Here is an 18,822-nt window from a genome sequence, read left to right on the forward strand (position 1 = left end):
GCTCGGTGATAAATAGGGGATTATGACTGTCGTTCTTGCTACTGTTGCGGATGTCAGGCTCCCACAGACAACTGGAACGATGCCCAACTCGACATAACCAGTAAACCCATGCCGATTGGCTAAATATTTCTCGACCCTTCTTTGTCGTTTCTCAAGCCAGATCTATCTGAGCATTCCAGTATCAGTTTACTAGGCGTCGAAGCACGTAGGAGTTGGGAGGCTGGCCAGTCAGCAAGGCATGTCTTGCTTAATTGTGCTTCTGTACATCGACGGACACGTAACTTGAAATGATCCATGTCATAAGATCGAGGAGGAAATTGTCGAAACATAAATACTACGGGACCTAGAGAAATAGCAGAGCAAATTTGAGTTTCGCAACAAAATGATTAGAAACCCTATGCGAGCTTAGAGATCATCTCGCCTCTACGTGGACCATCGGAGCACATAGTCGAATGGTTCGATTTGCCGTACAGGCCGGCCGTCGCGGCGTTGGTCGGACTTTGAATCAAGGTCGCCAGACGCCGTACGCATAACATCGAGCTATCCAACTTGAACTAGTCCAGCAGCCCCTCAGATGCCAACAGCGCCATTGTCAAGAAATAATAAATGAAGAGCGACGACAACGGTCGTTTGCGAGGCTATGATGCCTCCTTCAGCTGTCGGTCGACAATGAATGGCCGTCCGTGGATGTGTTTCTTGCCGTCAAGGTCGACGCCTTGAATGAGGTAAGATAGCCCACGCACTAGCCGCCGCCGTAGATCGCTGCACTGCCGAAAAGGATTTGTCGGAAAACCAAGCTCTGCAGTGACAGGTGAGCCCTAGGACACTTCGGCGGTCGACAGCAGTCCTTGCCTCGAAATCCGTCTCGTAACACGTCTCGGGAAGAAGTCTTGCGTTTTCTGAGCCAAACCTAGCATCCTAATTAACCTTGAGGTGGGCGGGGATAGCCCGTGTGGGCGCGCCAGATTCACAACGTGCTCTCGGCTGAGCCCGATGCGACGAGTGTCGAGTCTAGCCCGCCGGCGAAACGGATAAAGAAGAGCAAGCTGTGATGTAAATGCAGAGGTTGGTGGTGTTGACGACAGGTCGACATTGTGGCTGAGCACCGGACTGCCTCTGCTTCTTCACTGGTGTCAAAAAAGGCGGCCTAACCCTCTGTGGAAGCCCCGGCATTGTTTCGTCGCGGAGCTGCCCAGTGGAGTAGTTCAGCAGCCTCACACTTCAACGACTCGGACCGGCTAGCGAAACACGATACTCACTCGATAAATACTTGTTCGATTCTGTTCATCATCTAATTCTTTTCTTCACCCCTTCCGTGCATTCCGCATAATATCAGAATTAGACCACGGACTTTGTATCGCTCCATTTCCCACCCTTTCAACTGCGTAACTGCTACATGAAAAGCCTTGCTCAACGCATCAATATGGGTTCTCAACCAGACTACAACCAACCGCCTGTGCAGGCTTCCTTTGCAGGCTTCCTCTGGGATATGGACGGCACCATCATTGACTCCACTCCAGCCATTGAGAAGCACTGGTACACGTACGTTGTGCCCTTGATCCGTCTGCTTCCTGCCCCCCCGGCGTACTCGGGACTAGGCTAACACGCTCTGCAGGATAGGAAATGAGATTGGTGTTGATCCCGAGACTATCCTCAAGACCTCTCACGGTCGGCGCAGCATTGACACGCTTAAAATACTTGCACCGGAAAGAGCAAATTGGGAATGTACGTATATTCAAGCTCTCATTGTTCCTTGACCGCCTTTCCCAACATATGCTTTCATGTTCAGACAAAGTCAGCTCACAACAATCCGCCTCTAGATGTCAGCAAGGTAGAGAGCCAGCTCCCAGTTCTCTACCACCATCTCGCCACCGAGATCCCCGGCGCGCGCCAGCTCCTCGACAGCATGATCAAAATTGGCGCGCCGTGGGCCATTGTCACGTCCGGCACCGAGCCGCTCGTCCACGGGTGGCTGAGCCGCATGAAGCTCGCCGAGCCCGAGCACCTCGTCACCGCCGAGTCCGTCCCCGAGGGCAAGCCGGATCCCGCGTGCTACCGCATGGGCCTCGACAAGCTGCGGCTGGCCGACGCCGCCGCCGACGTGCTCGTCCTCGAGGACAGCCCCGCAGGCATCAAGGCCGGCAAGGCGGCCGGCTGCAAGGTAATTGGCCTCGTCACAAGCCACACGGCTGAGCAGGTTGTGGCCGCGGAGCCGGATTGGGTCGTCAAGGACCTGACGTCGGTGCGCGTGGTCGGGTCCGAGGGCGGCAAGGTTACGATTGAGATTAAGGATGCTGTAAAGCTGTAATGCCAGGGGAAATATGCATCTTACGCGCCTAGATACTATTTACCAAGCCCACATGTTAGGGTTGAGAGCCACATGGTTGAATCAATGAGCGAGAAACAGAAGAAAGAAGTAATCAAAAAGCCATTTTTTGCGCGTCATCAGGCAAGATTATACAACACTCACCCGCCACTAAAGCACTACAATTCGAGATTCTGTAACCCACTACGGTACCACCGCGCAGGATGGTTATTGACAGAGTGAGGTCCCCTCAGTACTCCGTTAAGTATACAGAGGCTTGACTCCTTGTCTCCTCTGTAATTTTTTGCGAGCACGAAACGGCTGATTCGCAGGCCACTTGATGACAGGACCCTCCAACTACGACAGCAGCCGTGTTGACGATTTTCGTGCGTTGACGCCAGGCTTACGATCGACAGCCCTTCTATACTGTTGGGAGTGTGTATATGATATCGGGCAACCTTCTTTGGGGCTGTCTTAATTAGTAACATACCTCGTGGAAACACGCAGAGCCTGGTGTCTAGTCAGACTGCAACTCTTCTCTTCACACAGTTTTTTAAGAAGGAAAAAACAGGGAAAACAGTTCTTTCGACGAATACGGACTTCAGGGCTGCTTGTTGCCATGATCGGCACATCGCCGCGGCCAGCCGTGAACGCCCAGCCCGCCATGGCTTGGCATGATGATTAGCACAGCCTTTGACGCAAGGCACCGCACTTCCTGTCAGCCCCAAGTAGCTGAAAGGGGGAAGGGGAACATGTATCCATCCGTAACGGTCGCAAAGTCATGCACCGCCTCGGTGAAGTGAATCCGCAGGATCGGCGCTATTTTTTTTTTTTTATGTCTACGTCAACGGACGAGGGGCATGATGATGGTGTTGAAGGCGTGCAACATGTGGTCATGGAGGGGTATGAAACAATGATTTTAGTCAATCCTCATGGCAGAATCGGCACAACTTCAACCCGATCTCACTGTTTTTTACACATTTCCAGTGGTTGGTCTGTTGCTGATCAGACAGGGCCTGCAAAGGCCCGACTTGACCGTTCAGCGCCCAGGAAAAAGAACTGGGAAAGCTTTGCGAACTTGTCTCTTCTGCTTGCAACAACAAAATTGGAAGCAAAAAGTTCCGGGCAAGCAATTTTTGGGTATGGACTTGGAGAGCGGGTTATAAAGAAGTTCCGCGCCGCCTTGTCTTTTTATGGACGTCCTGTTGTGCACCTTTTTTTTTCTTCTTTTTAAGTTTTCCTTGTCCTGCAATCCGAGCAAAGAATGACACCGGCAGTAAAAAGGGAGCGACGGCGGCAGTGGTGAAGATAGTTATTATGAGCTGGGTCAATATCATTACGTGAAAGAAATCATGCAGCAGCGGGACCTTGAACGCTATAATGACGGTTATAATATCTCAGATCTACGCCCAGTTTAGCCAAGATGCGGGTGGCCACCTCTGCCGAGCCAAGGCAGATGAATGAAGATGATAGGGGTCCGTTCCCCTGCAGCAAAAGATTTGGGCAATCACCGCGGTCTCCTTGGCCGTTTTTGGCATGGCAGGATTGCCCATCGCTAGTAGTGAACTAGACGAACTACCCTAATGACAGCCCCAGGTTTCCCTGGTTCCTTGCACTGCCGTGTCAGCCGGCAGAACCGACCTTTGTTGTGGAGGAGAGATGGGCTCGATGCATGAAAATCCGTGGTAGGGCCCCATTCAAGAGTAAGAAGCTGAAAGGAACATGCAACTCGCTTGACGTCACATGGTAACTTGTTCTGGAACCCCAAAGAAAGAAGCTTCTCTGCAAAGCGGGTTAGCGAATAAGCGGCCTGCAATGCACCACCTGGGTTCTTGGAGATGCAGGAGAGCACCTATCGAGCCAGCGCCGCCCGAGTCCTGTAGAATCAATAGTCTAACAATGGTGCCTTGTCGCTGCAACTCATGTTCTGCGAACAATTGACTGGTATTAGTCAAAAGTTGCATTGAGCTGCGCAGTACATCTATATCATAGGCCAAGTCGAAAAGCTGAAAAGTCTCTCCACATGTATTTTCCAGACAATGTTGCTGTAAGCAGGCCGTGCCGTACCTGTTCTAGCCCTTTACCATAGTTAGGTCCATGGCTAGCTGCCCGTTGTCTCGTACCGAATTGGTCAATGAGACAAGATGGTGTTTCTAATCCCCTTTCCCGCGAGGCTCTTGGCTCGCAAGCTCGGTGTTTTGTCTTTCTTTCACAATCTGACAACTCATTGTCCCGTCTTACCTCGAGTCCGTCCAGCCTGTTTCAACTCAAATGCTAGCCTCTTGCTTGCGAGAGACAACTACAAGTCCAGCTGTGGTGGGGGCCCGAAGATCCGACACCAAAGCGCCCCGGTCGCAATTCAACCTTGCCTGTCGACGATCCAAGGACTCAGTTACAAGTTGTGACTAAAGCATAGAAATTTCAGTAGAACGAAAGGGTACTTTTGACTTGGGGAGTATGCTGCATCAATATTACCAGGTGGCCGATGCAACTGCCTCATCAGTCAAAGCGGCACTCGGACTAGCTGCACCCCCAGATATCACCCTACCAAATCAGCCCTGTCGAATGTGGGCTTCTTTTCGTCTCGATCCCAGCTCATCTGGCTCTCGGTCTGTCGACGACTGGGGGGGTGTGGATGTGGCGCCACGGGCTCACAGTCAGCTTGGGTTTCGCATCGACGGATGATGCTTCTCGTGCACGCCCCTCGCTGCGTTGCCTGCCGACTTTCAGCCTGCGCGATCCTTGCCCTATTCTGCAAAACGGAATGTAGTTAGTTGGTCAAGGGCCTGATAATCAGGTCCGACGTCTACCTCTGCGCTTATTTGGGGTACTCAGCTCCAGATATATAAAGCCCCGGCATCTTCCCATTTCTGCTTGCTAAACAACTCATCAACACAATATCAACACTTCGAATCCCTCTTTTACATATCTCAATCACCTCAAATATGAAGTTTTCTCAGATCCTTGCCTACTTTGCCCTCGGCACCTCGGCCGCCTACGCCCTCCCCACTGAGGAGGCCGTCGCCGACGTCGAGGCCCGCGCCAACCTGCCCGGCCTCAACGCCCTGCAGACCAAGTACGCCAACGCCATCATCGCACAGGCCAAAAAGGACGGCGTCGGCGCGCACGGCTGCCAAGCCGGCATCGCGACTGCCATGGTTGAGGTATGCGTCTTGCCAGCGTTGTGCTGCAGCAGAGCCAAAGTTGGGAGGGCATCTATAGACTAATACACGCGCCTCTCCAGTCAACCCTCGTCATGTACGCCAACAAGGCCGTCCCCGCGTCCCTAAAGTACCCGCACGACCGCGTCGGCTCCGATCACGACTCAGTCGGCCTCTTCCAGCAACGCGCCTCCATCTATAAGAATGTAAAGTGTGACATGGACGCCGCCTGCTCTGCCGGCCAGTTCTTCGCCGAGATGAAGAGGATCAATGGGTGGCAGAAAATAGCCGTCGGCACCCTCTGCCAAAAGGTCCAGCGCTCGGCTTACCCCGACCGCTACGCCAAGCAGGTCGGCCTTGCCACCAACGTCTGCAAGGCTGGTGGTCTGTAAATTACGAGACTTGAAAGGAACCTGCTTAGGCATTTTTCATAGTTGACGAGAAGCTACGAATCAGATGATAGAACATTTGTCAGAAAACTTGTCAAGGAACAATGGAACCAAATAGTAAATATCAAATTGATGCCCATCCTCTAATTGTCAATAAGTGAGCTGTGAAGAATTCAACGTTCAACAATGCACAAGAGCCGAGAGCCAATACTGCATCTCCTGCCACATGACAAACATACAAATGAATATCAGCTGATCTGCACTTTTTCTCATTTTCTTTTTCTTTTCAATTTGTCCGTATAAGTGCAAGAACGTGTAATCCGTAGCTCTGCCAAGACGGGAAGCTGCCATATGGTCCGTGCGCTGACCTCTCCAGTCGCAAACCTTTTTGGCCCAACCGCCATTCCTCCAATGCTCTGTTGCAACTGCATTTACACATTTCGCATCTCGCATACAACCACGCAGTGTCAATCTCCACACGTATCAATCCGCCTCCTATTCACCACTCGAATCCTCAAGAGTCCGCGTCTTTCAACAACTCAACGCAGCCGCATTGTATCTTCGGCAATCCCCGTTCCTCGACACAGCGCCGCGAAAGCGTCGCAGCACAACTTCTCAAAAATGTCAATACCCGCCTACCACGAGTCTCTCCCCTGTACGTTCATCTGTCCTGGGCAGCCCTTCCCCCCCTCCCCTCTCTTCTCTCTAGCCACCCACTAACTTGTTCTCTCCCAGACATTGACGACGAGGCCTCCGCTTCTGCCCTCGCCGCTGCGCGCGCTCTCATCTCCGCCGAACTCGCCGCCGCTGCCTCCCCATCTCCCCCGCCCTCAATCTCCTCCTCATTCTCACCGCTCATGACCACCGAGCTCGAGCGCGTCGCCTCAAAGACCCCGCTCGCACCCCTCGACCTCGCGCGCTACGAGGCCCCCGAGCCGCTCCCCGCCTCCTCCTCCGCCGCCGACCAGCGCCAGCCCCTCGAGCGCGCCCTCGTCTCGGCGTCGTACCTCGCCGCGCGCAACCAGAACCTAAAGCTCCTTGACCGCGCCGGCCGTAACGCCTGGCTTCTCGGCAATTACCACGTCGAGGCGGAGCTGAGGAGCCTCGAGGCGGAGCTCGCGGCCACGCGACGCGAGATGGACCTTGTCAACGCGGCGCGCGCGACGAGGCAGAATGATGTCAAGGCGGAAATGCAGGGCCTTGAGGAGACGTGGCGTACGAGGGTCGGCAAGGTGCTCGAGACGGAGGTTGCCGTCGAGGAATTAAGGCAGCAGATCCGGGACGAGTTGAGGAAGCAGAACCGACCGCAGGAATGAAGCGTCTCAAGACTCCAAATGATGGACTCTCCGTTCAGGGAAACCAACAGGCATTAATGGTTACATGTGTTTTTGGGGGAGTGGCCTGCTCCAAAAGAAAAGCGTCTACTCGCTCGAGCCAATGGCGTTGTATATGGCGTTTTACGTTGTTTTCAGTTTCTTTGATACATCAATATGGCAGCTACCGAACACCAAGCCAGGCGTTCTTGCCTGCGGCCTTCAATTTGCAGTGCTACGACGATATCATGACACAACAGCATGCATCAATATGCAGATGAGTGGCGTAATTTTGTCTTGTAATAAATGATGCTCATGACAGCTATAATAATAACAAAGGTATCTGCAGAGTAATCATATCCTTCAGGAAAGACCCAGCTTTCAGCTTTCCGCACTAATCAGTCCACTAATTCCATTTCAAACGCCAGCCACAAGGAATTTTGCATCGTCACCCGAGAAAATTGCATCAAAGCATCACGTTGAGCATGTGCGGAAACAAATTCAAGCCACCATCCAGCTGCGTGTTGCCCATGGCAGTTACCCCGATTTTCCGCATTGACCTAGGTTTAGTCACAGTGCAGAGGGTCCATCTCCTCAACGCCAGCCTTGACTCCCTGATACTTCGTGCGGCGCAAAATGCCTTCCACAGGACCGAGGAGGCGCTGAAAGGCATTCTTGCCAAGGGTCGCTACTTTGACATCCGTCGTGGCAACAACACTAGCGGCTCGAGGGGCATCATTTAGCAGAGCCAGCTCGCCAAAGAAATCGCCCTTTTTGTATTGCAGCACCTTGTTGTTGATATCGCCCTTGTATGCATCAGCGGTACCGTCTTCCAAGAGATAGAAGGAGTACCCAGGATCGCCCTCTTTGATAATGACAGCACCAGGAGCAAACTTTTGAGTCTCAAGAGCATCGGCGATTTTGGATCGCTCATAAGGAGTGAGCGAAGAAAGCAGGGGAACCTCCTCGAGGAAGCTCTCATACATGCGTCGGCGGGCAAAAGTAGATTCCATCAGGATTCTGCGAAATGTGACACGATCGAGGGCCCATAAGGTGCAGTTTGCTTCGGCGGAAACGATAGTTGCCGCGCGAGGAGCATTATACATGAGGGCAAGCTCACCAAAGGAGCCACCAGCCTCGATATTGCCAACCTTGCTGCCCATGCCCTCGGGTCCCGGTCCGATGGTACCTGTCGAATTGACATAGACATCGAAAGAGCCCTTTTCGACCACGTAGAAATAGTCACCAGCATCACCTTGACTAATAACCTGGGAATCGTTAGCATTATTGCGCTGTACATGGATCGTAGCACTGCTGAATACCTTGATGTCCTTGACGGGAATCGGTTTTTCCACGAGAGCACCAAGAATCTGGCTGCTCTGCTCATCGTCTAGATGGCTGAAGAGGAAGTTTCCCTCAATGGCGCGCTTTAAACGGCTGATCTGATCCGGTGTCTTTTCGTGAAAAGGCGGGGACCAGTTATCGTATGTGTCGGCGCTGGGCTTGAGCGATTCAGCTGACACAGAAGTTCTTCTGTTAAAGTTGTATTGAGCCGGATAGCTATCTGGGTTGGGCGGTGACCGAACAGTGGGAGGCGTCTCCCCCGAGGCGTCACCGCCGAAGACGTTGGAAAAGCCGGCAGTGGCTCCAGGGGCAAAGGGACTATCTGTAGGGGAAGGGACAGTATCTTGCTCCTCTTCCTCGATGACCCGATGCATGGCATCGTTTTGGGATCGATCGCTGCCGAAAGGATTCGTATTGGCGCCAAAAGGGCTCGTAAAAGGACCGGACATGGCTGGCTTATGTGGAACGGTGTGTACGGGGCGTTCGCGAAGAGGTAGGCTGGATCGCAGCTGTCGGTAGTAATTGATGGTGGTGGCAATGAATCGACTCTATGGTTGAGTGGGTTAGCATTCAATCGTGTGTTGGTGTCAAGGCACGACGTGAGTTTAATGCGGCAAGTCTAGGGATTCAAATGAGGGAATTGCTGCCCGCCATTCGATGTCATTGCGGGGTGAATGCTCCGAATCGGGGGTGTTGATCAGGATCAGAGAATTCAAGCTTCGGGCAGATGTCGGTGTCGGTGGCATGTAATCCCGCATCTGTTTGTTCATCGAGCTTGTTTACCGATGTGGGGATGTGACGGGCGCTGGCAAGCTGATCTCTGAAGCGACCATCCATCAATGTGGAAAACGGTAGCATCTGGTGCGCAGCAGTTGAACTCGATTGAAAGGGGAGAAAGAGCCAGATTGCGTAACCCATTGCTTTTTATTTGGCAAGCTGTTGACGGGAAGCACATGGGGAGCTGTCGAGGGCCAAAAGTGCGGGGTCATAACGAGGAAGAGAGACACTTACAGGAAACCTTGCGCGGCGACAGGCAATTTGATGGAGTGATACTGCAAAGAAGAAATCGAGACCACACTCCGAGATGCAAAAGGCAGAATATGTAAAATTCCCTAGAAGCGCGGCGAGGTGGCAAAGCTGGACCGGAAGAGGGGTACCTCTGTTGAGTGACCCCTAAGCTGAATAAAAAAAAGAGATTGATAGAAGAGGTAGAAATTAGAAGGCCGATACGAGGGACCGCAGAGGCTAGCGGTTGACGCAAGACAAAAAGACAATGACAGCCGGGAAGGGAACAGCAACGGGAGGCAGAAGAGTTTGCGGAGAGGATGTGATGCAAAGTTGGAAGGTTGAAAGTTGGATGCTGTGAAGCTACAATGGGGCGGTTTTTGGGGGGGCAAAGTGGTCGTATAAGGGTACGGAAATGGGAACAAGAGCTTGTAGCGACAAGCAGAGAGATACCCGCCTTGGTAACGTTGAATGCGTAGGTAGGCAGGTACCTGGGTAGGTAACCAGTTCAAGACTTGGCCAAATGACGGAGATGGGACCAGCGGCAACAGCGGGGAGGGGTGGTCAATGCTCCTCAAGGGAAGGCAGGTAGAACTTGGAGCTGGACGAGGAAATCAGAGGCTAAACAACTTTTGAAACGGAGAGAAATTCACGAACGGCTGCAAGGAGGGTTATAAATGACTACATGTAAATATCGCGTCAAAATTATTTCCCAAGAGCCTGGATACGTGACTTGTTTGACCGACAGCTACCGTCGGTCAACAAAAGTCGGGGCTAAAAAGGCAGATGAGTAGAAGCTTTCTAGAATCGCGCACGAGCCACTCTGCGGCACTTCCGTCACCGGCTGGCGGCACCGTCATTGGCCCGTTGCGCCCAGTTCGACAGAAGCAGCATGGGCCCTGCAGCGACCGTCTCCTCCGTACTCGGTAGGTACACACAGCCGCAGCTCTACATCTACATCTCGAAGGACTTGGTAGCGCAATGTATTTGATGGTTTTATCATGGCCTCGCTGTCCATTGATAGTACTTACTGCATGTCACTTAAGAGGGCAACGAACTATCCGCACTTTATTGCTCGCGGCTCCCCTCTACGACCCGAGATTAGCCACACCGTACAGATACTTCGCCTCTACCAGCAGTCTCTTGTGGCGCCCGCCTGAATCGGCCCTCCAGCTCTCAAACCCTGTCTCTTCCGGGATTGGCTAGTACCTATTTTGTCCTCGTCACCACCACCATCGCTATCCCACCACATGCGACCCTTCTCTTGTTCCGTCATTAGCCGTTAATACTGTCTAGTTATCCACGTCGCTAGCTGGCCCTAATAGAACGAAGTTCGGCTTCTAGTGTCCTTCTCTGCTATCTTCTTGTTAAATACTGACGCTTTAAACATGCAACTGACACCATACCCCACCCATACGCTACACAGGCTCACCACCATATCATCTGCGCATACCATGTTATTCAATGACTACAATGTACCATAACCCTGAGGGTATCACTACTCTGTATAGAAATACAAAAAAGTCCAAAACCTCGAAGCAGTAAAGACATCCAATTAGACTGAGCCTCCCCCTGTTTGCTCCAGAAAATCCAATACCACAAAAACGCCCTTTCTCGTCTTCCTGCCCATCCTTTCCACATTCCAACTATACACAAATTCAACCCCAAGTGTCCGCCTCAACAAAAGAAAACAAGTACACGCCATTTGTGGTCAGGTCAGCGCGCCAAGACCAGATAGCCTGCACATGCCATGCAGGCCCAATGCAGATGTACAGCCAGATATTCCTCCCTTCCTATGACCCGAGACCAGGCGCCAAAAAATGATAGCTGCCGAAAGTAAACGCCAAAAAAATATATATCCACATGCTTCAATCCTCCATTCCAATCTTTCTTTGAATTCCCCTTTGCGGTGCTCTTTTCGCCTCTCGAGGTTTCTTCACCCTCATTTCTCTCTTGCGCTTCAAAGTTGACTTGGTGTTGTTTCCGCGTCTATTCGACACTCTGTTTCCGCCTCGCTTTCTCAAACGCCCGAGGACAGCCTGGACCATTCTGCTGTGTCCGCTCGTCGATCGCCTCGTGGCGCCTTCTTCATCTACACCATCAGCTTCTTCCCCCATCTCAGGCCCAGGCCTCCGATCGGCATTGACAGGCTCTCCTTCCGCAAACAAGTATTCGGTCTTCTCTCTCTCCACTTGTGCGTCGGTTGTTGACGCCACACCAACCTATGACCCAACGGCTAGACATGAGTCGAGCATGCAATCCAACATGTCCGTGTCACTATCTTCTGCGCCTTCCCAGCCCATTTCTGTGTCGATATCCATGGGATCTAGGCCGTTGTGGAGAGTAATCAAGTCGTAACCGTTCGTAAGCTCCTCTACAGGGCCTGGTTTGTAGTTCTCGGCCCACGTATGATCGTTCCAATTCTCCAGCTCACCTTCGCGATATCCACACAATATTTGACGCGTGAGCACGGGAAATTGCGACATGCTCGAGTCAGCAATCTCCAAAGAGACCCGCACGTCTGCCATTGCCAACGGGCCTTGTTCCCCTGCGGCACGCGCTTCCACGGGCAAAAGACCAGCTTTGTCGCGCGAAATCTCTCCACGAACAGCAGCGTCCTCTTCAAGATGCAATTGGCGTTTGTATTTGTGTGTTTGTATCCATTGCGTGCCTATTCCGTAGCCGGCGCTTCCCGAGTCTCCGGCCCCGTTGCTTCGTGTACGAGCAAACACCTGGGTGAGCATCTCTTTGATAAATGCATCAGTAGCGATTGACATTAGTTGAGGCGCCTCTGCAACGTGGCCGCTCGGAAGACCCGCCTCGTAGCAGAATGGAAGCATGCGACCCGTGATAAGGCCAACGTCGGGGAACTCGCCAGACTCGATGGCCAGCGGTTGCGCAAATCGTTTTCGAATCTCCAAGTCGATGTCTGTTGGACTGTTAGAATACATCTAGAATACTTGGATCCTTGCCATACTCATATTGTTGATACCACCACCAGCACTGGAGGATGCATCTTGGGTCGTCTTGCGCCGGGATTCCGTAAAGACGCTCGAGAGGTTTTCGTTGATATCAAACTGGCAACAACATTAGCAAAAAAGATACAAGAGTCTCCACAATCGCTGAGAATACGAACATCGTTGTGTGTCAAGTCCTTGATGCGCCGTCTATCTCGGGCGGGTAACTGCATCACATCGCCCTTTAACCGACGCTCTGTCGCATCGCCGGTAGCCGCCTTACTGGCGCTGGCAGTCGGTTTGTCATTAGAGCTGACCCAAGGTGCTAGCCCTTGATCGGGGATCTCCCTTGTGACATTGCCATATATGGCGGCGATGAGTTGGTTATGTAGATGCTCCTTCTCCCCATTGGGCCCGGCGAGAATCGGTTCGATTCGTTCCGAATATTCGTTCTGGTTAAGACTACCTGCATTGAGTGTCAGAGAAAGTGAAACTCAAGAAGAGCGCGATGAGATGTACCGATGAAGAATTCTGTTGTCGCTTCTTTGTATATTTGCCATTGCTCCGGCCCGATCGCTGCTTTCAGTTCTGTATAGAGGGGTTCAAGGTCGATTCGCCCCGGAATTTGACTCGACTTGGCCTTAATCGTGCCTCCGAGGCTGGATATTGATTTAGTTGATAAGAGAGGGGTCGAGACATTGATGACTGGGCGGCTCAAAGCCGCGGGATCGATGTCGGGCATTGTGATCTCGGGGAATTTATCGGCGGAGTCGCGTGCGGCGAAGAGGCGACGCGCAGCGCGCAGGAGAATTCATGAGATGCATAAAACGAATTCTCTAGGTCATGCGATTCCGATTCTGGGATCAATTTGATGGCCAGGGCATTGCGAGGTTGGGTTGGTGATGACGACTTGTATGGCGAGGACGTAGGGGAGTTCTCAGTGAGCGGAGTGAAGTCGAAATCCTGCTGAGAGACGAGCCGGCGCAGGGAGGGCACTGACAATGATGTAGCTATACTCGATCTAGCGGCTGTTTGCTTGTGTAAATTCTGTACCGAGTACTTCCCCATGAGTCTCCATACATCCCACCTTCCCCCGCCAGAGCGCGTGCCAGCGTCGCGTCTCGTCAATAAACGGCAACTCAGCAAGCCGGCCATGAATCGTCTTTGCCGCGCACTATTATACGCGCCAGTGCAAGAAATTGAGATTCGATTTGTCAAGAGGCAGCATTCGTAAAGCCCGCAATGCAAACATGGCCTCCGATAAAATAGCCAGCGCTATCGACGGCCTAATAAACCATCTTGTCCCAGACAACCCAAACGACTCTGAAGACCAAGCACAGGAGCAACACGACAGACAGTTTGCGCTTGTCAAGTCGATAATATTAAAGTATGGATTTTCTTCTTTTTTCTTCCAGGTATCATCTAACCTTTGTAGTCATGCCAATGTCACCGTATCCTCAGACGTGAACCACGCGTCCGATCTGATCAAGCGCAAACTCATACAAACGAACCCCAGCCAAGCCCTCCGGTTCTCGAATTTATATTCACGACTTCTTGCAGTACCGGTTCTCGAGCACAAATGGGCCATCTTGCATCTTCTCTATCACCTTTCCGATTCCCCAGATCCATCAGAGCCTCTTCCACTCAGCCCCGTGAAGCCATCTGCCTCCAACTACCGAGAGACCATCAGCCGCGAAGCTACGAAGCGACGGGAAAGAGAACGAGCCAAAACGCCAGTCACTCCTTCAAAATATGAAGACGTTCAATTCAGAGAATCGTTTGCGCCGGATGGCTCTCGAGCGGCTTCATCTGCGGACACAAGACAGGGAGATGGCACAAGGAGAGATGCTTCATTGCAGGAGACACTTCAGGGGACCGGTTATTCCGACCTTAGCCCACCAGAAACGGATCTGTTGCGAGATCTTCCATTCACTCTCCAGGGACTTTCATCGACTACACTGCCATTCGCCGGGCCAGACACACTAACATTACCTGCTACCCTCCCTTTGCCCCTGGTGTCAATCTTACATGCACTGGCCGAACCGTCGCTTCTCTATCGGCAACTGGACGCATTTTGCAAAACCCCTGCCAACGGTCTGATGGGTCAGAGCTTGCGCTCCGGTATTGGTGGGGAGCTGCGAGCATATTTGGCTCTCATTGCGACGCTGGAGGCTCAAATCCGCCGTGCGCTGGCGTCGGTGGTGGAGGGCGCGCCTCGTGGTGGGATTGGCAAGGCCGGTATCACACTCAAACGGTGTGTAATGTGGACGAGAGAGGCCACAATGGGCCTGCGACTCATGAGTCTTGTGGCAGAAGAGTCTGAAAGCAAGCGCGGTGGCCAAATAATATCCTTGATTCATAAATTCGCAGCGAATCATGGGGACCCCATTGTATCGACGTTCGCTGAACGACTGCTGGGTACTTGTACTCGACCTTTCTACGATATTCTACGACATTGGATATACGATGGCGAGCTCTCCGACCCGTATCAAGAATTTTTTGTGCGAGAGCAGGCTGTCCAATATGACCCGTCAAAGCCCAAAGGAGGGAAGAATGTGTGGGAAGATAAGTATGAAGTCACTGAAGACATGATTCCCAGTATCATGACACCAGACTTTGCACAAAAGGTGTTCTTGATTGGAAAGTCGCTCAACTTTATTCGGCACAGTTGCGGCGATGCCCTTTGGGTACAAAACTATTCAAAAGCAGCGTCGAAAGAGCTGCGCTACGGCGACACAGCGACTATCGAAGCGTGGATTGACGAAGCCTACAAAACAACCATGAAGCGACTCATGGATCTCATGGCCAACAAGTTTCAACTTTTCGACCACCTTGAAGCTTTAAAAAACTACATCTTGCTCGGTCAAGGAGACTTTATTGCCCTGCTGATGGAGTCCCTAGCTGGCAATTTGGACAGGCCAGCCGGTGCGCAGTTCCGCCACACTCTTACGGCACAGCTTGAGCACGCTATCCGCGGCTCGAATGCGCAGTTTGATTCACCGGAAGTGCTTCGCCGGCTCGATGCTCGCATGCTCCTACTTTCGCATGGCGACATTGGCTGGGATTGCTTTACACTAGAGTACAAGATTGATGCACCGGTGGATGTGGTTGTGACGGAATGGGGCAACAGACAATACTTGAAGGTTTTCAACTTTCTTTGGAGAATCAAGCGCGTCGAGTTTGCACTGCTTTCTACATGGAGACGGTGTATGACCGGATCCCGAGGTGTCTTGCAAAACCCGGATCCGGAAATTGCGCAAACGTGGAAGACGACCCGTGCCGCTCTCGCCGAAATGATTCATTTTGTTGGCCAGCTGCAGTACTATATTCTATTCGAGGTTATCGAGTCATCGTGGGGCGAACTGCAGAAGCGCATACGCAAAGAGGACTGCACCTTGGATGACCTCATTAAAGCCCACGGCAAGTACATGGATGATATCACGCACAAGGGTCTTTTGGGGCCGAAGAAGCGTCATCCTGCGTCGTCTGGTGCCGAGGAGGATGAGCGCACTTCGTACCTATCACAACTATCAAGCATGCTGCGCTTGATGCTCGAGTACCGCGACTCGGTCGACGGTCTGTACAGCTGGAGCGTGTCGGACTTTACGCGGCGTCAGGAGGCCGGCGTGCGCAGTCGCGGGCGTGGTGGTCGGGCAGCAGAGGATGTGGTCATGTCCATGCATGACGAGGCCGTGGCGTCTGAGTTTCCCGTACTGCAGGACCGCCTGCGGCATCTGGGCCGGTCGTTTGGCCTGCGCATGAGCACGCTGCTCGGCGACCTGGCGTATCAGCCGGACGTGGAGATGCGGTTCTTGGGTGTGGCTATGAATTTCAACGACGTGTATCCTGTGCGGCGGAGATCGAGGCCGGCAGCGGCGCAGAGTTCTGCGGCGGCCAATACGTCAAGAGGATAGAGTAGATTCTGCATTTATATCGAGCATGTTTTGAGTGTTTGCAGGTCAGTTTTGAAATCTCGTCTTGAAAGGACTTGTTAATTTTGTGCACATCATGACGCTTCGCGACTTCCGTTGCGCCCAGCTTTTAGAAGATTATGGAGTTTATCAGTCACTTTAAACCTTGATGACGAATTAAGTTTGCCATTTATACAGTCCCATGCCGCAATATGCCTATACTGCTGCGACTCTGTTACCCATCGTCCACCGCATTATTGGCCCTCGTTTCTTTCTATCCAAGCCTCGTCCTCACCCTTCATCGCCGTCAGGGCTCGCTGCACATCCACCTCGAACCGCGGCAGCGTCCTCCCCGGCACGCTCTTGCTCGGCGCGTCCTCCTCACACCTGTCCGCGCCCATCTTGACGTAGAATGCTTCCGCATGGGGGTCAGCGTCCAGGGAGAAGCGCGCCAGCCCGAGCGCCGCCGCACGCCGCACCGCGTGCTGCCACAACAGGCGGCCCAGTCCCTGCCGGATGCGCAGCGGGCGAATCCATAGGTAGCTGAGCTCGGCGTCGCAGCGCTGGTCATGGTCATGCTGCAGTGGCGTGAGACGGTACACGCCGACGACTTCTTCCTCTTCGCTGCCGATGCTGCGGTCGTTGTTGAGGGGCAGCGTGGCGACGTGAACCTCGTGGTGGGAAATGTCGGCGGCGGTAATGGTGAGCTCGGAGCGGGCAGAGGCGAGAAAGGCGGGAGAATAGCCCCAGTAGGCTTTGGCGGCGAGGGCGAGGTCGGTGAGAAGGGCGGCCTCGGAGGGTTGGGCGCGGCGGATGGAAGCCATGGGGTTTGTGGTGTTTCGCAGTTGCTGTCAAAACTTGTTTTTTTTTAAAAAAAAAATAAAAAAAAAAATAAGAAAATAACACTCGAGATATGGGTGGTATCTGGTTTAGGAAGGACATTGAACGGTATTTCTGCTTGTGAGCTATACGTTGCTCTTTCTTTTCAAATCGTCTCGGATACATAGCATTCGAGGCTTACACCGGCAAGTGACTAATTCACCGAGCTGTTTTACGTCATGCACTTTTGGAGAGATTTTGAAGATGAAAGATCAAAAAGAAGAGGAAAAGAAAGAGGATGGCGTTCGAAAGAATAGGAGAGTTTATGATGAGTCCAGCATCAGAAGACTGCCGTTGATGCTACAGGGATTTCTTTGTGTACGAATAAAGACTGATGATTCCAGGTTGAGAGGCTCCCCGCTAAAAATCAACGCACTCGACACCAAGTCTGGGGAAGCGGGCGCACGTTATTAGGTCTCAGCCAGCGTTTGAAGCACATTGAACCACGATTCCAGATGCTTCTTTTCTTGGAATTCCTTGCTTGCTTTACTGTCTAATTCTTGTTCCCTCATCTCCTTCTCTACCAGTATCCGTAAACCATCTATGTTTCCTCTCTTCTCCCGCGAAATGCAGCTGCCCGTGCAGGCGGCCGAATTACATACTGGTGTTCGCACACACACACACACACACACACACCCAGAGAGAGAGACAGAGAGGAGAGGATGGGCGGTGTGGCTTGTCGTAAGGGCCAAGCAGGTTCTTGGGTATTTGGGCAGGGGCAGCAGATGAGAGTTGCACCGAATGGATGAGCTGTCGCGTGCCACGGGTCGCACAAGAACGGGGGAGGAGTCAGTAAGCGCCGCCGTGGCGCAATTCATGCAACGGCTGTGATTGCAAAGGGGGGGAAAAGGTTTTGTTTGCGGCCGGCCAGTCATGTCCATCCGTCTGAAGAAAGGCCAGGGGGTCGCAAGGCGTTGCGTACGAATAGTTTAAAGGATTGTATAGGCCTTGGCAAGCAAGCATGTTATTCTAGAACAAGAGGAGCTGTCCCATCATCCCACACCGGGGGGGGGGGGGCCGGGGGGCGACGGCATGACAATGCACAAGGTGGTAATTTCAGGCACCAGATCGTACCTTGGTTTATTCATACCCTTAGGCTAACTAGGGATGCTCGGCCCATGGGAGGGGGGATGGACAATTCATGTCTCGGAAGTGAAAGGAAAATCTTTTTATCCCTCTGCTCATGTAAATCGACGACGCTGGGTTCGTTTCGGTTTGGGCTGAAATACGTGGTATTATGAAGTTGTGTGTGCAGGAACCGGGCTGGCTGGATATGCAGGTTGTCTGGAATTATTTGTCGTACTACGGAGTAGTCGCTCAATGTTTGTCTTTCGACTTTCGACTTTTGATGAATAAATTTTACATGATCAAGCTGAAAGACACGTTTGAAAAGACAAACGTACGTCACCTTATACGAGCCAGCGGAGCGTCGGGGGAGGACGACAGCCGGGCTGGCTGGGACCCGAGTTTGTTGGGGCGTGTGCTTGCGGCGGTATTACCTGCCGAGCAGGATTATTTACGGCTGACGTTGCAAATTGGCAGGCCTATTGTTTGGGGC

The 18,822-nt window shown here is 52.5% G+C and overlaps 7 protein-coding genes across 7 annotated transcripts; 4 read left to right on the forward strand and 3 right to left on the reverse strand.

Moving 5' to 3' along the window:
* Nucleotides 1–1,423: 1,423 nt before the first annotated feature.
* BBA_01796 (haloacid dehalogenase-like hydrolase) lies at nucleotides 1,424–2,308 on the forward strand (the record flags this gene model as incomplete). Its single annotated transcript, XM_008596893.1, has 3 exons — nucleotides 1,424–1,542; nucleotides 1,616–1,725; nucleotides 1,821–2,308. 3 exons carry the CDS (start codon nucleotides 1,424–1,426, stop codon nucleotides 2,306–2,308), a joined length of 717 nt encoding a protein of 238 aa, XP_008595115.1.
* A 2,942-nt stretch (nucleotides 2,309–5,250) lies between these two features.
* Nucleotides 5,251–5,858, forward strand: BBA_01797 (uncharacterized protein; the record flags this gene model as incomplete). The annotated part of the gene is made up of 2 exons (XM_008596894.1): nucleotides 5,251–5,469; nucleotides 5,550–5,858. The coding sequence occupies 2 exons, from the start codon at nucleotides 5,251–5,253 to the stop codon at nucleotides 5,856–5,858; spliced, it is 528 nt and encodes a 175-aa protein (XP_008595116.1).
* A 618-nt stretch (nucleotides 5,859–6,476) lies between these two features.
* On the forward strand, nucleotides 6,477–7,171 carry BBA_01798 (breast carcinoma amplified sequence 2; the record flags this gene model as incomplete). The annotated part of the gene is made up of 2 exons (XM_008596895.1): nucleotides 6,477–6,510; nucleotides 6,591–7,171. 2 exons carry the CDS (start codon nucleotides 6,477–6,479, stop codon nucleotides 7,169–7,171), a joined length of 615 nt encoding a protein of 204 aa, XP_008595117.1.
* A 563-nt stretch (nucleotides 7,172–7,734) lies between these two features.
* BBA_01799 (cyclic nucleotide-binding domain-containing protein) lies at nucleotides 7,735–8,961 on the reverse strand (the record flags this gene model as incomplete). Its single annotated transcript, XM_008596896.1, has 2 exons — nucleotides 7,735–8,436; nucleotides 8,491–8,961. 2 exons carry the CDS (start codon nucleotides 8,959–8,961, stop codon nucleotides 7,735–7,737), a joined length of 1,173 nt encoding a protein of 390 aa, XP_008595118.1.
* A 2,778-nt stretch (nucleotides 8,962–11,739) lies between these two features.
* Nucleotides 11,740–13,216, reverse strand: BBA_01800 (transcriptional coactivator HFI1; the record flags this gene model as incomplete). The annotated part of the gene is made up of 4 exons (XM_008596897.1): nucleotides 11,740–12,446; nucleotides 12,495–12,594; nucleotides 12,654–12,940; nucleotides 12,994–13,216. 4 exons carry the CDS (start codon nucleotides 13,214–13,216, stop codon nucleotides 11,740–11,742), a joined length of 1,317 nt encoding a protein of 438 aa, XP_008595119.1.
* A 508-nt stretch (nucleotides 13,217–13,724) lies between these two features.
* Nucleotides 13,725–16,388, forward strand: BBA_01801 (Spc97/Spc98 family protein; the record flags this gene model as incomplete). The annotated part of the gene is made up of 1 exon (XM_008596898.1): nucleotides 13,725–16,388. The coding sequence occupies one exon, from the start codon at nucleotides 13,725–13,727 to the stop codon at nucleotides 16,386–16,388; it is 2,664 nt and encodes an 887-aa protein (XP_008595120.1).
* Nucleotides 16,389–16,639: 251 nt separating this feature from the next.
* On the reverse strand, nucleotides 16,640–17,209 carry BBA_01802 (N-acetyltransferase; the record flags this gene model as incomplete). The annotated part of the gene is made up of 1 exon (XM_008596899.1): nucleotides 16,640–17,209. One exon carries the CDS (start codon nucleotides 17,207–17,209, stop codon nucleotides 16,640–16,642), a length of 570 nt encoding a protein of 189 aa, XP_008595121.1.
* Between the last annotated feature and the right edge of the window lie 1,613 nt (nucleotides 17,210–18,822).

Source organism: Beauveria bassiana (assembly GCF_000280675.1).
Source record: "Beauveria bassiana ARSEF 2860 unplaced genomic scaffold BBA_S00004, whole genome shotgun sequence".
NCBI classification, from domain to species: Eukaryota; Fungi; Ascomycota; class Sordariomycetes; order Hypocreales; family Cordycipitaceae; genus Beauveria; species Beauveria bassiana.